The sequence below is a fragment of the Agelaius tricolor genome, unplaced genomic scaffold (genome assembly GCF_023055355.1).
Source record: "Agelaius tricolor isolate 1412-34295 unplaced genomic scaffold, bAgeTri1.0.p SCAF_4, whole genome shotgun sequence".
NCBI lineage: Eukaryota > Metazoa > Chordata > Aves > Passeriformes > Icteridae > Agelaius > Agelaius tricolor.
The window spans coordinates 42,989,792-43,008,777 of record NW_027269264.1 but is presented as its reverse complement, the minus strand read 5'-3'; the positions used below and the strand labels follow the sequence as shown (position 1 = coordinate 43,008,777).

The 18,986-nt window shown below is 37.9% G+C and overlaps 1 protein-coding gene across 2 annotated transcripts in view; it reads left to right on the top strand.

The window, feature by feature from the left end:
• The window catches only part of PARP8 (poly(ADP-ribose) polymerase family member 8), a 123,232-nt gene that overhangs the window by 75,508 nt on the left and 28,738 nt on the right, over positions 1-18,986 (top strand). Inside the window, exons 10-15 of one of the 2 annotated variants that reach the window (XM_071425440.1) lie at positions 222-288; positions 1,665-1,790; positions 2,313-2,417; positions 3,880-4,444; positions 6,769-6,822; positions 6,926-7,021. In XM_071425440.1, coding sequence (XP_071281541.1) covers positions 222-288; positions 1,665-1,790; positions 2,313-2,417; positions 3,880-4,444; positions 6,769-6,822; positions 6,926-7,021 — 1,013 coding nt within the window. The remainder of the gene's footprint in view (positions 1-221; positions 289-1,664; positions 1,791-2,312; positions 2,418-3,879; positions 4,445-6,768; positions 6,823-6,925; positions 7,022-18,986) is intronic. The other variant, XM_071425441.1, reaches the window with a different exon arrangement.

The following is an 18,986-nucleotide window of genomic DNA, read 5'->3' as shown; positions in this document are numbered from 1 at the left end:
ATTCCATGTGTAAAATTGTAAATTATGTTGGCTGAGGTTTCAAAAAGGACTATTTCTTTCTTAATATGCTTAGATGACATGTCCACCCTTGCCATTGTTTCAATTTAATTGTCTGTAGTCAAGCTCCACAAAGAAGAGGGTCTTAAATATGACTTAGGTGGTCACAAGTTTGTCATTACTGCTGTAAGTTCACATACCAACAAAATATCCTTTTTCCCTAGTGCCAACTGTGGATGTATTTCAGATCTCTACTAAGGAAAGATTTGGGCTGGGACATCAGCTGAAAAAGTAAGTCTAGAAAAGTACAAACCCATGTTTATAGGCAAATATTGCACTCTTTTAGTTACCGGACCATGTCAAGTAGAATAAAATTCATGTTGTCAGGTTTGTTGTTGGATCAAAGTATCTTGAAGTTGTTTATCTTTAAATAAAAGTCAATATTTACCATATTAAGTTTGGATTTGACAGCTGTTAATGAGAACCTGATTTGTGTTACTTGCCAGAGTTTTCTGTCATTTTAGTACCTTATAGGAAGTAATCTATAAAAGGTATAAAGACCATATCTTGGAATGTTCAATTTCATGTTTCTGCTTAGATGGTGAAGCCTCTGAAACAGGAGTCTTTTTGAGCCCCATGCATACCCTGGGGGGGCTATGCTTTCATGGTTGCCTCTAGGATATACCACAGAAATTAGGCCATCCATGTTTTGAGGACAAGGTGGAAGGATAGTCAAAAAACCTGGCAGTTTCATGTGGTCATAGTACAACTGTTTTTAATACAATTTTGCTGAGTCATCTCTTTGCATATGCTTTTATACATGTGATAAATTTTTAAGTATATAGGCTTTAGTATCTCACCATTACAACATTAAGAAACCCCTGAGGTAAAAAAAAAATCCTGTTTAGTGTTTTAAGAAATTCAGTGCAGCTTTCTCATGTTCTTACAAATGAAGTAATTTATTAAAATCTCTATGGTACATGACTTTGAAAAAAAAAAAAATACTCCCTCAAAATGTTCTCTTAAAATGTCTTGCAGTTTACCCCATCTGTGATTTTTGCACCAGGTAATTACTAAAGGTTCCCATACGACATTTTCAAGAACAAAGCTGCACAGCTCACAACTGAGCAGGAGTAAAAATTCCCATGGGCCCAGTGGTCCCTCATGGCTATGGCAATGGGATATTTCTCTTTCTCACCAAATTCAGCCTTGACTTTTATCACTATTATGACCCCCACTGCCAGATTAGTCAGAGAACAAGATTCTGCTTAGCCATGCAGATGCAGTAGCCTGTGGTCATGTGAGAGGTAGACCCCTGTAGCTGGATTTGATGCCCTTGACTCAGTTTGTCTCTAGACCTCCATGATAGGTATAATCTGCATAAGTTTTGCAGTTGCAGTGATTCTTTACACAGACTGTATCCTCATTAGGAGTCCCATATTAAATTAGTTCTATGTGGGAAAAAAAGGCTTTTTGAGGATCTGGGGCACCCAATCACTATTGTAGCTAACACTGTCAGTGTTCTGCCACATACATGACAGAAAATTTCAGCTGTAGAGTGAGAACACTGCGTTGTCACCTGCGTGGTGACCACTGAGACCGTAGTGTTAAAATGAGTACGTCCTGGCTGGGATAAGAAAACCTTTCTTTTCTGTCTTAATTTGCAGAATCATGCAGACATTTGTTACACAACAGTGGAAGAACAGTAAAGAAAAATCTAACTGTACGCACAATAAGAAGGTGTCTGACAAAAAGGTGAAATCCCCTCTGCACATCTTTTCTACATTGCGCAGGTAATAGCAAGAAAAATGGGCTGTTATTACCATAAACTGTTCAAAATCCACAGCAGACTTCACAAGGTGAAATCTTGACTTTTCTCCACAGAGAAGTTCTCTATTTATATCTTACCTCATGGGTTTCCTGTCCTTGCATTGCATGACATCAGGAGTGAACTAGGTATTGTTGCAGCTTCTAAGATTATGAGAAGCCAGAGCATTTCAGTGCCCTGCTCTCTGAAACAGCCATGTTACAACCAGAACTGGAAATAAGTAGTTTTATTTTAACTTGTGTTGGTATTGCTATTTTATCTTTACTTGAATAGCAAGAATAAAAATACAAGTCATATATATGTATAGCATATGTTGTGTGTATTTTAAAAAACTTTGTTTTTCCAGCTCTTCTTTATACAGCAGTTTGTATATTTAGTTTTTTTTAACTGGAATGATCATAATTGAAAGAATGATTTTTAAAGATGCTGAGCACCCTCCCCTCTCCGGTATTTGACTACATTAATGTTTTCCACTTCTGAAATGCAGGCACAGAATTTCAAAGAGAAAAGGCATTAGAAAGCGTAAGAAAGAGTTTATGAATAGTTTGAATGAATTTGAATTTAATACGATTTCTGCCAGTTGCTCATACTCGTAAGTATATGTAGAATCAGGCTCTGATTTTCCCTCTATCAGGGTTGTGACTATTTACTGTAGTGTGTTTTCCTGATTGTGGAGGGTTGACAGATCACCCCTTCGATTCAGTTACTGAATTTGAATCGAATGCTTCTTTGAATATTCCTTCTTTTTGATGAATTTTACCATTCTAAATTCAGAGTATGAAAAAGAGTTAGAGTACAGCAATCGCTCAGATTGAAAAAGGAGGGAATGCCAAAAATGACAAAACATTGTTTATTCAAAGGTAGAGGAGGAAAGACAGTGTTTTGAGTAGAAGTCTTATCCATTCCCTACCAACCAACGCGCCGCTGCCAAGCACAGGCTGTAGCCTGGGGCTTGTTTTTATTCAGAATACAAAATCAGCCCATTCTTTTTCCTCTTGGTTTGGGAGCTTAAGTCCAGAGATGGCTCAGCCCAAGTGCAGGGACCCTCTCTGTCCCCGGGGCACCACTCCTACCTCCCCTCTGAGTGAGCCAGCTGCTTACAGTGAATCAGCAGCCTCCACCTGCATCCTCCACTGTCAACACTTGCTAACGGGGTGGGGAAACCTGCCAGCCTCTCTCTCCCCTTGGGTTAAAAAATCAAAGAAAAGCAAAACAAAACAAGCAACAACAAAAAAACCAAAACAAAGAAAAAACCTCCAAAGATTGGTGTTGCTTATAAAACATAGGAAAATGATTCAGCATACCTGTTACAGGTTCTTTGCAAGGACAGGGGAATGTGAACCTCACAGAAATGTGACAGTTTGTGTGAATGTTGTTTCATAAAAACCTTTTGTTCTTTACTTCCTGCATTTGTTATTTAGGTCTCTCACATTCTCATTTCTGGTGGTACAAGTGTAGAATTTGTCTATAACCAGAAAGAAGGGTAAATTTGTCTTTCACAAAGTGCCCAGTTTATTAGGATGGTTTTAAAATAATATCCTTTTCGTCTGAATTAAATTTAATGTCTCCAAGTTTCACTGGTACTTCATTGTATCTTCCATTGGATCTGAACATAGAATTTCTTATGCTGCTTCCAGAATACAATAACTTTCATGGGATCATGCTGTGATCATTCCATAGAAAATACAGATTTTGATAAGGAAAATCTGTTATAAGAGGTGAATTTCATTTTGAAGATAATTTCCTGAATAATTGGTTTGTTTTGAGACATAGAAGACCTTACAAAAAGCTGTAAGGTCACAGATCTAACTTCTACTTGAGTAGCCGATTGTCTTTTTGATTGATGAGCTCATGTGTAAATAGGAGTAAGTTGTTTGTTTTGATATTGGAAGATGTTTTATATACGTTTGTTTATTAAAAGTCTGGGTTGCATTTATCACTACTGAAAAACATAAACCCAGGTGACACTTAGAAGTCTTTACATCTGTGTGATCTTGCTTGATTTGCCCAGGATTTTGATTATTCTCCAACTTTTCCATGTTCTTTATGCTAAGGTCGCCAAGTTATCCTCCACCTGGCTGTGGTAAGAATAAATCAAAACTGAAGTCAGAACAGGACGGCATCTCCAAGACCCACAAACTTCTGAGAAGGACTTGCTCTAGTACGGTGAAAGCAGAGGATGTGTGTGCCACAAAATCCCACAGAACCTTTGGCCGCTCGTTGTCGAGTGACCCGAGGGCTGAACAGACAATGGCTCTCAGATCGCACAAACTGCTGAGCCGTGCTTGCTCTGCAGCTGTCAAGCAAGAGGAGTGTATCTCTTTAAAGCCCCATAAGGTGTTAAATAGGTCGTGCTCTGGGGATCCTCGATGTGAGCACAACAGCACCTTGAAGCCCCACAAACTTTTAAGCAGATCCTACTCCAGTAACCTTAGAATGGAAGAATTGGATGGGTTGAAGAACCACAAGTTGCTCAGCAAGACTTACTCCAATGCCCCTAAATCATCCAAAATGGAGCCTTTCAAGGAGTCCACCATGGCAGAGAGCAGGAGGCTCTCTCTTACCTCAGGGCTTATTGGTATCTTAACACCATCCTCATCATCACCTTCACAAGCTGCTGTGCGTAATATTTTTTTTGTATTCTGCTCATTTTCCTCCTATTATTTTCCAAATGTGCTATTATGCTTTTTGTGTGAAGGCATTAATACTTAGGATATATGATAGTGACTATATTAGATATACTAGGAGACAAGAACAATGAAGTCAGCTTTTTAAGGAGGATTCAAACAGCTGTGCATACACATATACTTAAATTATAAAAATCAGAATCTGCTGGGGTCAGGACAGAGATTTTATGTGTCGTGTTGAAATGCAGCTCAACACACAGCTTCTTGCCATGGGAAAAATTCCGTCACCCACTTCTTCCCTGCATACTTTCTGCAGGAAGAAGGGAGAGTGTGCACTTCTGTGCTGCAGAATTAGGTTGGTTGCAGAGGACTTTTATCATTTCCCTGCTTGTTTTGTGGGGGAAACAACTGTCCATTAGATGTTTTGAGTGCCACATCACCTCTCCTTCTAGTCTTTGCATCTGCCATTATCATCATCATCATCATCATCATCACCATCATACTGGAACGAGTTCAGTCATGGTTCCACTCACCTCTTGCACATTTGTGATTTGTGAAGGGTTAAACTTAAACCTTCAAATGTGCTGGGGGACATTGGAAGCCATGCAAGGAACTGGGCCCATGCTGGCCCTCGTACTTTCCTCAGAAACATGATCAGTTGGGAAAACAAAGATCAGAATATACTCTTGCATTTAAGAGTGAGCTTTCAAAATCGATTATTCTGCCTATACCTCTTTCAAGATGGCTTTTTACTTTAGAAGGAAGAGTGGGTTTGTTTGCAGTCTTTCAAGGCAACAGCCTGTTTTTTGTATTTGATGTGGGGAGAAGTGTTTAGAAAATAGTTCTCTCTACTCCCTTTGCCTGGTGGTGCCTTGGAAGCTGATTCTTCTTTCAGATGCCATACATATGTTTAAAATAGTGCATTCTAAATAATGAAATTACATTGAGTGCGCCATGTTTCATGGTAATTTAGTTTAGTAAGCTTTAAGCTGTACTCTTCAGATCTAAAGGCAGGGATAGACTATCATAAGATCATTTATATGTATGCTGTGTGGTTGATTTATGTGATGTGCACTGCAAAATTAATTTAAGATGAGCCATCAGACTTTATTCTTGTTGCAGTTTAGAGAAGCACTTTTTTTCTGATTCAGCAGAGGATGCATTACCATAGCAAGACTTTTCACTCCTGACATTAATAGGAAAAGTCCCTCTAGTTTTTTAAGATAATGAAGAGCTGACCAGGTTTCATTACTGATGTTATCACCTGATACAGAAAAAAGGCAAGCCCTGTTTGGCAGCCTATAAAAACTACCCATAATTTATTGCTTCAATGCACTTACTTTGAGGGAAGATCATCACATACATGGTCAGATGTAGTTTGGCTTTAGTGGAAGGGCATCAAGAGTCTTATTTCACATTTTATATGCAGGCATCAGATATATGGGTAACTTAGGTGCCTAACTGCAGTTTGAAGTCAGTGGAATGTAGGAGTGATGAATCAAGATACTGAGTTCTCTTCAATTCTCAGCTAAAATATGAGAATCTCATATATGAATACAAGTAGGATTGTTTCCCAGAAGAAAAATGAAAAAGCAGTTAAGCAATTAAACAGTAGAAAAATGAAAGGAAATAACCCTATTAAAAAAACCTGCCAAAACACTGTAAGTGGAGCTGATGTAACTCTGTTCAAAGCAATGTTTGATTGAAATAGGCATCATTTATAGATAGATGCCTCCACAATAGATGCCTCCCTTCTGGAGGGAAGTCTGAACCTTACTGACTCTTGTTAACAGAAGTTACTTCTAATTTATGTTGTTGTGTGCTGAAAGAAAAATAATTTGAGTAGTATCTGAGCATAAAGATCTGATAGTGCAGTGTTCCAGAAGGGAGACCTTAGTACATATAAAATAAAAAGGTTTTCAGCTTACTGAGAGTTACAGTAGTCTTTCAAGCCTTAATGTACTGCCTATATTTGGATAGGCAGTACACAGTGAAAACACAATGGAAGTTACCAAACTTCAGTTTATTAGGATGGAGTGAAGGCACTGGTGTTTTTCATTTGAGATTAAAGTTTTTCAGATGGTGAGATACAAATCTTCATTAGATTTAGGAACTAGAAAGAAATACTAGAAACCTACGCCATACTCAGTAAACAGTAGAAGGATTGATTATTTGTAATGCCTGGTTCACGCAATTGAGAGATCTCTTTAGATGCAAATTGTTTACATATTTACATGCAAAAACTTACAGATGCTTTAACCATTCCCTTATAATTAGTCTGCCAACACTGAAATTGCCTCAATTTTTTCCTTGCAGCAAAATTATGGTGCAAAATGCATTCCAGTGCGAGACCGTGGCTTTCTTGTGCAGGTAGGATGTCATATCCTATTCATATATGAAACAGTGTGAACCATGAGCTGACTGTTAATTATTTTTAAGCAGATGCTGTTATTCTCATTTTCATTGTTCTCAGACTATTGAATTTGCTGAGCAGCGGATACCAGTATTGAATGAATACTGTGTAGTTTGTGATGAACCTCATGTGTTCCAGAATGGCCCTATGCTGAGGGTAAGTGGTGTGCTGGTAAAACAATGCATTTTATAGTGCCTTGAATAGCTGTGGACCATACAAACCTGTTGGAAAACCATTAAATTATTTCAGATGGGTTTCATCCTAATACTCATTTGAGATGCAAAAATATGAAGCATATTAACTAGACTTTGCTGTAAATTTGGAAACAAAAAAAGTCTTACAAGGAAGGGAGAGAGAAAGTAGGCTTGTATCATACCACAGAAGTGAAAAAGGGCATGTATTTCACTGAACACTATTGTGCTGCAGTAGTCACAGCCAGATAACAGAGAGAAGTGCATTAGAGTGTTTTCCCAGTGCTCTGGCATTCTTCTGAAAGCTTAGGGACCTCATCCCTGAGCTTTTATCAAGCCATGACCACAGTATTTGCATACACTGGTGTTAATGCCAGCACTCTGCAAAATTCTTCTGACCTTGTTTTGCTCACAGGCTGCTGAAATGAGCCATTCTCAAATGTGATAAAAAAGGCAGTAGAAGGAGATGTTCTGTGAAGTGCCTGATCTAGCAGTGACCCAGTCTAGGAGCACTGTTGTGGCTCAGTATGTCCAAAGTCTGGCCAGTTAGGCAGCTCTTCCTTTCATTCCTCTATGATTGGGAACAGAATTTTGCCTGCTGATCATTGTAGCCTCTCTCATGCTGTTGGTGGAACAGTGGAAAAGAGTAAGATTGGTCATGAGGGACACACTGCCTGGAGCTGCTGGATCTGTGCAGCTTTGTGAAAGAGTATATTAACAGAATACAGTTCTTAGCTTTAGGTCTAGTCTTGCAGTTTAGAATCCTCTTGTTTCACCTGCCCTTTATCCAGTAATGAAACATGAGTAACCTAAAAAGATCAAAGCCATGGAAAACTAACTCCAGTGAATAAATGGTCTGATACAAGGCAGTTTCTCCACAGTGTGGCCAGCAGCTCTGCATAAGCTGGAGCAGATCTTGTCTATAATAGTTCCATGGAACGAAATTCATGAGGACTATTGCTCTACCTGGTAGCAGAAGGCACCTCAGTGTCACTCCCCATGGCACTGACTGGCACCAGGGTCAGGCATTCTGACTGCATGCAAGGTGTGAAAATGGGCTGCTGGTAGAATTCAAAAAAGCATATACATACCCAGTTAACACTGTTTAAGTAATGGTTAAACCCCTATAGTTTTGGATATCCAATCAGAGTTATTTTTGCCTCTTCATGCTCATATCTGTCTTTTAAAAGCAAGGCTTTCTGATAGGTTTATCAATAGCCAAAACTAATTAGAAGCCTGTAAAAAGGCATCAGTTCCTCACTGTTTGTCTTTGAATACACTGCTATGTATTTTACCCGTGACAGAAAGAGATAAGACAAAATCAGTAATGTTTGAAGAGTGATTAAAGTTTGAAAAACATAATTATTTAAGTTATTGGAGCTTATCTATTATCTAGAGGTCAAAGCAAACAGTAGGATTTATTCTACTAAAAAGAACCAGAATGTAAAGTTATCTGCTCTAAATGAAAAAAAATCTATATTCCTTCTTTCCCTCCATAAAGATTAAAATCTCTCAGAATTACTCTTTTGTGTCTTCAATTTAAAGGATCATTTTATAGCTATCTGTTTAAGAGTTTGTCAGCATTTCACAACAGAAGAAGCTGCAACCATCTTTGCTTCTGAACATATATTCATCAGTGCCTTTGAAGTAGCATAACCTGACAAGCTTGGCAAAAACGAAAGAGTGTCTTATATAACCTAGGAAAAATTAGATACCAGGAAGAAATCTAGCATACTCTGTGTATGCTTGAATGACTCAATAAGCAATATAGAGCCATTAATGAGTTTGCACTTTTATAGAAGGTGAGAAAGGATCTCAGTGTGAATTGAGCATTAGCTTGCCCTGGAGTGTATTAAGGAAATTTATGTTTCATTCTACTGAGAGCTCTGGTCAGGGGCAGCTTGAAGAAGTCAGTTTGTGGGGTTTATACATACATGCTTCAGCTGAACACACACATACACATACACGCATACATATATATGTGTATATAAATAACAGGTTTGAGGAGAAAGAGCATTTTCTCTTTAGCTGCCAGAGTGGATCTCAGAAATTGAGTACTTTTGTTACAAGAATGGAGCAAGCTTTCATTTAAGCCAAGGCTGCATGCAGTGTAGCTTTATTGAGGATCCCTGATCTTTGTAAGGGTTCTTCTTTTGGATACCACAATAACCTCCACCAGGTTTCAGAATGGTGGGTGCCTTGCCATGGTGTGCTTAGCAAGAGTATCCAGATCTCGTTTTCTACAGATGCCTGCATCCCAAAGGCATCACATGAAAGGCTCTCTCTGCAGCAGGTTGTCTCACAAGGCATGCCACAGGCTGTATAGTTCTGGGTCATTCACCAGTTTCCCCCATTAAAATTTAATTTCTCCACACAGATGCACATGAGTTCTTCTCTAGGTGTGGGTACTCTTAATGGTGATTTTCCCTTCTACATTTTGGACCTTTTTTTTTCAACAGCAAAGAAGACCTATGAAATTATAAAAGCATAGTAAAGTTACTGCTTGAAAAGTTACTTTAATATGTACATAGGTTTGATTTTCTGATTTTTTATGGAGTTTTATGCAGTTATAAAGAAGCTGCAGAGAAATTTGATTCTCTGATTCTCCCATATGTCAGCCTCGTACCTTTCCTGAGCTATAGTGTAGTTTATTAATTGTCTTAAATGCAGTTAAAAAAATTGAACAATTGCCATCACACAACAATTACAGTCTTTTAATACTATAAAGTGCTATACCTGATCACAAACTCTTACGCTGTGCATAGTTTTTTGTGCTAGTTATTACTGACTTGGGAAGTTCAGATGTCTCATCCTCACAACAGCTGAAGAAACCATCTGAAACTGAGAGATAAAGCCTTTTTCTTTCTGCAGGCTATCATTTTATCTTAGTTGTAAAGTATCTTTCAATCAATCTCTCTCAGCATTGTGTTTCATTTGCCTAAATAAATTTTTCTGGGGGAGTAGTCTGGCTTTAATATCTATTTCAATTTAAGTTACTTTTTAAAAATCCTGACATCTTTTTTCCCATAAGATAACAGCCACTTGATGACAACAAGATGTTTCATTTTGTATGGCTTTATTTAGGCACTAGATCCACATGGCAGACGTATCAGTGTATGGAAGATTCTGTTGCAGAACAGCTGCATGACACAATTGCATATGTTTGATCTGATGGTTTTACAGTGGACATCCATCTTGGTCCAGAGCCCTCAATAATTATCTGATCATGCAAATGTGCAAATGTACCTTACTGGTTCAGGGATCCTTGTTGTACATTGAAATCTTGGGGTGTTTTTAGGCCTTCTTAGTCCTTTATTGAGGATAAATAAAGGGACTGCTTTATTGGCTTACTGAAGACGAATAAATAAGAAGTTCTTACATTTCTCTTAGGAATTTCTTTACAGAGCAAAGTGAGTATCTGTGAGAATAACCAGCTTTCTTTTGAGCTTCAAAATTCCCTGAAATTCGGAAGACCAGACTTAAATACTGAGTTCCTCTGTGTACTCCACAAGTTTGTGTGTGTGGAAAACAAAACAGATTTGGCAGATGGGGTGATCTTAGTACATGCCCAAACCTAATGCCCTCATGAGGAACTGCATCTGTATTACTGTGAAGGGGAAGAACTTCTTGAATGGAAGAAGGAGTCTTGGAAAAATACTATAACACATCCTGAAGTTGTAGCGCTCTTTTTTATAAAGGCTGATGGTCCACTGCTTCACTTCATGCGCTTAAAAAAACCCAGTAGTAAAGTAGGTAATGTTTTCCTGTAAGTTTTCACACCTTCCCTGGATAAGATGGGGATGAATGAAAGTTCTCATCATAGCATGTTTCTTTTGTATTTATTTCAAAACACAATGAGATCTAAGTATTATTTCCAGTGCACCAGAAGTTATAAAAGCCAAATTGGGGATATTTAGAGGTACACACTTATATAGAGTACCACCAAAATTGGTAAATTTGGGAAAATTATTTGAAATCACTGCATGGAATGATTTCCAGTTGTTCTGCAAAGCAGAAGAAAAATGCAGTGAATACATGGATCCTTAGAATAAAAAATATTATTTAAGCTCTTACATAACATGGACCAATGCTATTTCATGCAGTCATTTCTAATGATGATCAGAATCCCGCTTGTTTCACTTTAAAACAGAAAGATTAAATCATTAGCAAATGTTGGGACTGCAGTCTGTACAGTCTCCAAACAGCTCCCTTAACTCATATGAAGAATCACAGTGCATCTTCCTGCAAGGCAGCCTGTGCTACAGAGCTCTCAGGAGTTCTGCCATCTTCTGAAATAGCTCCTTACCCTGTTTTGAAAAAGGGGGAAGTGAAAGGTCAAACAGAGTTTGATGGAGGAGACACACAGAAGGCAGACATGGCAAATATACTGAAAAAAGTAAGGGTCTGGTCATTTGAATTATTAGCCTTATGTTCCCATCTTTGTTTTCAACAGAGAAGTTGTTTAGGTGAGTGAGAATGGACTATTATGTGTTTGTAATAAATGGCTAGATTTGGATTGTCTCAATAGCATTGTGAAATGCTTTTTTCCCCCTAGCTTTTTTTCCCCTAGTTGGTATTTCATTCACATCTGTGAAATTTAAATAGTTACATAAATTATCCTGATTTCCGTCAAACTACAATATTCGATTAAATATTGAAAACTAACATAGGAAAGTTGAATGACTTCCACAAAACCCATTATGAAGCACTGACAGATTCTTGCATGGGACATGTGTCTCTAGTGAATAATTCCTGAAACTGGAATTTGTTTCATCCACTGCCTTACACTGGCTTTTGAAGATCTCCAAGGATGGAGACTGCACAGCCATTCTGAGCAGGCTGTTACAATGCTTGATAAAGCTTTAGGAAAAACTTATTTTCGGTTTATCTAAAATTTTGGAAAAGTTTAGATAAAGTTAGTCCTATATGAGAGAATAAATGTACTGCCTGACCTCTAAAGGTCCTTTTCAACCATCTGATTTGCTTCATCTATCTCAAAAATGTATTTTCCAAAGCAGATTTAAGAATGTAATAAAGAAACCTAAGGATTATTTGGTTCAATGTTAGAGGGCTATTAACTTCTTTTAATGCTGTATGAAAATCTTCCTTTTATTATTACTAGAATATTCTAGGGAGGGACTAAGTTGCATTTTAATAATGCAACAGTTTTGCTGCTGTAACAGTAGAGAAATAAGTTCTTTAAGGAATCCAGCATGTACTTCTATTGCAAACATTTCATGTAATGAGATCACGAGTCATTAGCAAAAGTGGTTATTATATTTAAGGATCTGATTAAAAGAAGTGCAATAAAAAATGTGATATCATGTTTGAAGACTGGAGTTAAGAAAACGTCAGTCCTCTCTTAAAGAAGGGCAAGAAGGAGAGGATCCAGAGAACTTCACCCTCACCTTGATCTGTAGGAAGGTGATGAAGCAGCTAACCCTCAAAACCATCTCCAAGCACATCAAGGACACGAAAATCTTCACAAAGAGTCAGCATGGTTTCCCCGCTGGGAATTCATACTTGACTGACTTGATTAAACTTCTTTGAGGAAGCGACTGGTCAGGTAGATGAGGGGAGAGCAGTGGATAGTGTCTGCCTGGACGTGAGTAAGGCTTTTGGCAGTGTCTGCCGTAAGATCCTTTTAGACAAGTTGTTGATGCGTGGCCTAAATGAGGAGATAGTGAGGTGGAATTGTCTGGGCCTTGAGTGTGATGTTCAGGGTAAAGTTTATTTAGAGGTCAGCAACTCACAGTGTACCCCAGGGATCAGCAGTGGGTCCAGTCCTGTTTAGTACCTTCATTAATCACCCAGATGATGGTGCAAACTGTATCCTCAGAGAGTTTGCAGATGGAAAAAATTGAGAAGTGTGCAGTACTCCTGAGCAATGGGTGCTGTTCAGAGGGACCTCAACAGGCTGGAGCAGTGGGATGCCAGGAGTATCATGCAGTTCAGCAAGGAGAAGTGCAAAGTCCTGAAGGTGGGGAGGAACAAACCCAGGCACCAGTGTATGCTGGGGGCCACCTAGCTGAAAGCAACTTGGCTTGGGCAGGAAAGGACACCAGCTTGGACAGAAGAAAGCAATATGCACTTGTGGTATGGAAAGCTACTGGCGTTCTGGGCTACATTGAACAGTAGAATTGTCTATGTGTGTGGAGGGATGTGATCCTGCCCCTGCACACAACCCTGGTGAGGCCACACTGTGCCTGCTCTGTGCTCCTGAGCACAAGAAAGGGATAGTGCTACTGGGGGAAAGTCCAGTGAAGGGTCACTAAGATGATTAAAGGGACTGGAGCACATCATATAGGAGGAAAGGCTGAGAGCCTGGAAGAAAGAAGGCACAGAAGGGGTCTTACTAATGTCTGTAAATATTTGAAGGAAGGGTGCAAAAAGGATGGGGCCAGGCCCTTTACGGTAGTGTTCAGTGGCATGACAAGGGGAAGAGGATATAACCTGAAACACAGGAGGTTTCAGTGGAACAAAAGGAAATGCTTTTTACCTTTTTCACCTTTTCTGAAGGTGAGCATGGGAATAAGTTGTCCAGAGAGGCTATGGAGTTCACATCCATGGAGAAATTCAAAAGCTGTCTGTTCAAGGGCAGCTGGCTTCAGGTGACCATGCTTGAGCAGGGATGTTGGACTAGATGACCTGTGGGGATCCTTGCCAACCTCAATCTTTCTGTAATTCTTTGATCTTATTCAGCTTTTACATAGTGTAATTTGTAAAACTAATGTCCATCTTGCTGTTCTGTGCCTTCCCAAATTCCTCATTTGCAAATACCAAGGCCATTGACAGAACAGCGTGACTGAATGGGTTTTAGAGAGCTGTGAGACAATTATACAGGACAAAATAATCTCAGAATATATTCACTAAGGTAAATAAAAGACCATCTGTGTACCAGTTTGGTTTTTTTAGTAAAGAAGTCTCTGTAGAGTGCCATCTTGTGTTGAAAGCTCAGACTGAGACCTCCTTTGAACAAAGAAAGGATTAGTAAAAAAATCAACAAAATTAAGTATTACAACCAGTTTCTTTGAAATTTGTACTATGGTGCATACATTTCTGCTGTTTAATGTTTTTCCCATCAAATATGAATGGTAAAATACCATTAGGTAATATTTGAAATACCTGTTCATATTATTTAGCTGTAAAAATAAGTGCAGTCTTGTAATTCTGATACATTTCTTCCATTAGTAAGCTTGAATTTTTTTGATGTTTTTTGTCCCAAAGTGCTCTCAGTTATGTTTTATTTACTATGGGTGAAATCTCGACCTTGGAGGGTTTTTGCTGACTTGAAGAGGTCTTGGATTTCTCTGTGCTTTGAATACAAGAGTCTTAGATGCTACTGAAAAAAACACAGGAGCATTGAGTATGCTGCTTAATCATGGGAAATTTCTTGAACAGAATAAACATCGCTGAACTGTGGAGAAAAGTGTAGGTGTACAAATATGTTTAGTCAGACTGGAGTTAAGCAAGATGCTTATGGAATTCCAAGATTTTTGTGGAATAACACTGTGGTCTTTCTAATCGTGATGCCACAAAATAGGCTAGTTTTATCTCTTTTTATGAAAAAAGCTTTTCCAGTTACAACTTGTATTTTAATAGAATAGATTTCAATTAATTTATATTTTACTGACAGAGTAAAATGATGCAGTATAGCTTTTCCTGTTGCCAACAAGTTACCAAGTGCATCATGCCCATCTAGCATTCTATAAAGCTTGTTTGTTCACCATTTTTTCTGTACCTGTGAAGTAAAAATATATTTTTTGAAGGTGTGTAAGATGCAGGAAAAAAACCCAAGAAACCCAGAAAATAAAATTTAAATCACACAAAACAAAGCCAAACAGAACAAGTGGCATTTCTTACTCAGCTACAGACTACTCACATCTTTCTTCAGGTTGTATCTGATCACCACTGTGGTATCTCCCATGTCTTTGAGCAGTGTGTTCCATGTAACACATGAATATTGAGAGACTATTCCGAGAGTTTACCTTACAGTAAAACTAAGACTTGGCATGGTGGAAAGTAGGAAGCAGAACAGAGATTTGAAGTTCCATTTTGTCTCCTTGTCTGTTGCTTTCATTAAGAAAAGTTGGATGTCACTAATGGTTTCACCTTTTTATTACATTTGCTGTATGTCAGGCAGTCAGTCTTGCCTGAAGCATCTCATGTTAGATCAATAGTTTTTAGGTGTGTTGGTCATGTTACAGCCTCTTTAGTGTCTGTGTGATATCCCTGAGAACGCTTGAAAGGGTGACACGTTGCTCTGAGCACAGCTGCAGCCCACATTAGAAAGCTGCTAGATTGATATAGACTGTGAAAGTTTCAGCTTTTTCAAATTGAAAGAATGTCTAGAAAACATTTTAGGTAGTGTATTAGTCCAGGAACCAGGATATGTCATAGTGTGTAAGTGGTTTGTGTATCTGCCAGTCTCAGTCGCTGCAGAAAGAAACCACAGTTGCATTGTAACACACGGGAACTCTGTGCTTCTTTCACCACAGCAGCAGCTGGGTGGGAGCTACTGCTCATGCAAAGAGTGGGGGTGGCTAAAGGAGAAATCTGAAAACTTCAAGCATTCAGAAGATGCTCTCTGGTTCTGTCATTGTCTTCTGCCTCCAAGCATTTGCAGTCTCAGGTTAACTGCCCTCGTCTTATTTCTTTCTTTTTCCCAACTGGAATAATGATCCTCATGATGGTGTTTCAGCACCTAGTGATCTTCACTTAGCTAATAGTTCTGTGAAGACCAATGGCTTTATGTTAATTTTCTATTTTCAAGAGAAAAAATAAAGTCTGTGTGAGACCCTGGTAGCTGCTGTTTCTGAGAGAAATTACTGTTGCCTTCTTCAGCAACAAAGTCCCCCACACAGTCAGCTAGTGTCCTCAAGGTGGTTGTTGTAATCTGTGGAACTGTGTGCACCTAGGATGAAACTCATTCAGAAATAAATGTTTAAGTGTCTAAGCACTATTTTGTTGTGTATTTTCCCCTTGAAAACAATGGGAGATAGTAATCCAAGAAGAGGTGATTAATCTGTACGTGTGGCTGTGAATTCCGCATCAGTAAAAACTTATTCATTTAATATTTCAGGTACAGACACAAAAATTCTTAAAAAGTCTAGCTTGTTGAGTGTACATCTAAATGAACCAAAGTAAGAGTATCCAAAGGTGGCATTGGAACAACTTAGCTTTTATAATTGTGTCAGCGATGTTCTTGTTTGTTTAGTGTGGCTAGGGGCATTTCTCATATTTATGATCTGAAGTCAGAACAATACTGTTCCCATCCCTAAGGCTCACATCCCATAACAAGAGAAGAGTGGACACCATATAAAGGGAAACACACTATCAATATGCAAAACCTTGACAGCAGAGTAGGCACAGCCTTGAATCCCAGTTTCCCCATAAAGCTTGTGGTTTTCTTTATACTCTGCTCTCTAGAATTGATTTATTAACTTAGTTTTCATATGTTTTCATTGGTTCTAGTATGCACAATTACAGGCAAAACATAAGTAAGGAAATAAGTAACACTGAATAGGTAAGTCACAGAGTGCGACAAACAAGAGTGCCTGAAACATTTGCTTCCTAATTGCAAGCTAGTATTTTCATTTTGTAGGGATTTAAACACTACAAATGATTGAGCTTAACTAGTGACTGGAGTAGAGGACTCTGAAATGGCCATATCAATGTCTCTTCGAATGCATTGCTAACACCTGTGGGAAATTTAAGTTAAAAACATCTTATTTTGATAAATTAAGACAATTCCAGAAACAGAATTCCAAAGTACTTTTAAAATGTCTGTAGGGTGGGCTAAAAGGCCTCCAGACTAGATAAATGAAGACAGACTGTTGAAATGTCCCTTTAGCTGCAGGGTTGGGATTATTTTCCCCATTTGATTGTATTGACAAAACATGTAGTGGACAGAAAGGTTTGTCAAAATGAGAAGAATTGTATAGGTCCTAACAGAACTATCTGTTCCACTTCAGGGCTGAAATTCTGCAGTCTTTCTTGTCGTTATAGCTAGAGTTGTCCAGTGTCAGCCTGAGGCAAAAAAAACCAACCACCCTCCCCGCCAAAAAACAAAAAAAACCAACCACCACCACCCGCCCCCCCCAAAAAAAAACAACAAAAAAAAAACCTACCAAAAAGACACCAAAAATTTTTCCAAAGTCAGGCATAAGTGCAATGTCTGTTTTCCTAACTTCCTTCTCCAGATGCTCAGACACTTCTGGGATCATAACAAAGGGGCAGGAAAAAGAGAAATGGTACAAATTTACCATCATTAAGTCTCAGGATAAATTACTTTGCTGAGACTGTAAACAAAACATCAAAAATAAATATCTTCTTACAAGTTTTCTTTGTGACCAGCATGGCCAAATTTAGATTGCTCACCTATTCCAGAGTTATTCCTTGCTTTGAAATAAAGGAAGTCTGTGTATTCTGTTGATTATGATAGTTGCCCCACTGAACAAATGATTTAACCATCTTCTAAATGTGGAAAACCCAAGAATAATGACAGCAATAGATACCTCTTGTCCAACTTGCCATGGCACAATGAATTTGATCATGTTTGGCTTCATCTGCTGCCTAATGCAATGTAACATGACAGATAAACTAAATCAAATGGGTGACATTATCAGATTTGAAAGATGATAGCTCTTGTAAAGCAAATGAAGTGAGACTGTGTGAGTCCAGAAGATTTGAGATGTTTATTGAGGTATTGAATCTTTGAAACACAGCAAATGAATGTTGTAGGTTCTGCAAAGCAAGTGACTGCAAGGACAACAGTATGCTTATTACTGGCAAAGCTGTTGCCTGAAACAGAATTCAGCTAAATTTTAGGTTTTCTTTGTGTGTTTAATTAATTTTTTCATTTCTGCAAGTGCTTTGTAGAGGCAGTGGCTTGAACTTCAAAGCATAGTACTACAAATGTTCTTGTACTTGTTGTGATCACTAGACTCAGAACTTTCAGTTACAAAGATTAGTTTAAGTTTCAGTAAGCTGGGATTTAATACTATGCATTCAAATAAATAGTATCCAGGAAGTATTTTTGATTGTTTTCAGCATTGTCATAATGGGTTGTGTTTATTGGGTATTTTTAAGGAAGGTTTTAGTTCATATTTCTTTCATCTATTTGTTCATTTTGAATACTTGCAACAATTCATGGTGTGATGTTACTTGAGCCTTTATAAAGTTGGTCTGCTAATTATCTTTCAGTAAATAATATGGAGTTGCTGTAAGGATTGTAAACAGTTAGGAAGCCCATGAAGACATGCCTATTTTCATTACCTAAAGCTGTGTTCCTATTTGTTTCTTCTTTGTTTGCCTTATGAAGGCAAAATATTCCATTCTCAATATGCGGTTTAGATAACTTTTTTTATTTGTGATGACATCATTAATTACTTTTTAACAGGCAAAAGCTGGTTCAACAAGAAGGGGTTTTTATTATTTAATATCTGAAAAAAGACTTGAAATGTCTTTATTTCTTAAAATAAATAGGCTTCAAAATAGTCTGTATGCTGTAAAAATTTAATGGATTTTCTTATAGTCTACTAATAATTTGTTAAATTGTCAAAAATTAAAAATAGCCTCTTCAAAAAATTTGTTTTCCAGATCAGATTTTTATGTATGTTCTGAACAGCAGTGTAAGAAGCTCTGAAGAATAAAACTGCTCCCATTAGCTTCAGAATTTGTTCTCCATTAAGTTTAATTATGTAGAAAGCTTTCAGATAGATAGTCTTAAGAACATTTGAGTACTATGCCTGTAATTTTGGTTTTGTAACAGGGCTGGGATTTCTTTTAAATTTAGCCTCTCTGAGTACTTAGGAGTTTTAGAATTCTTCACTTTTGCTCTTCAGGTTATTAAAATGTTTCTCTAATGTATCTTCCTCAATAATTGATATGTATTTATTATTTAAAATTAATGTTGCAGTTAAAATATG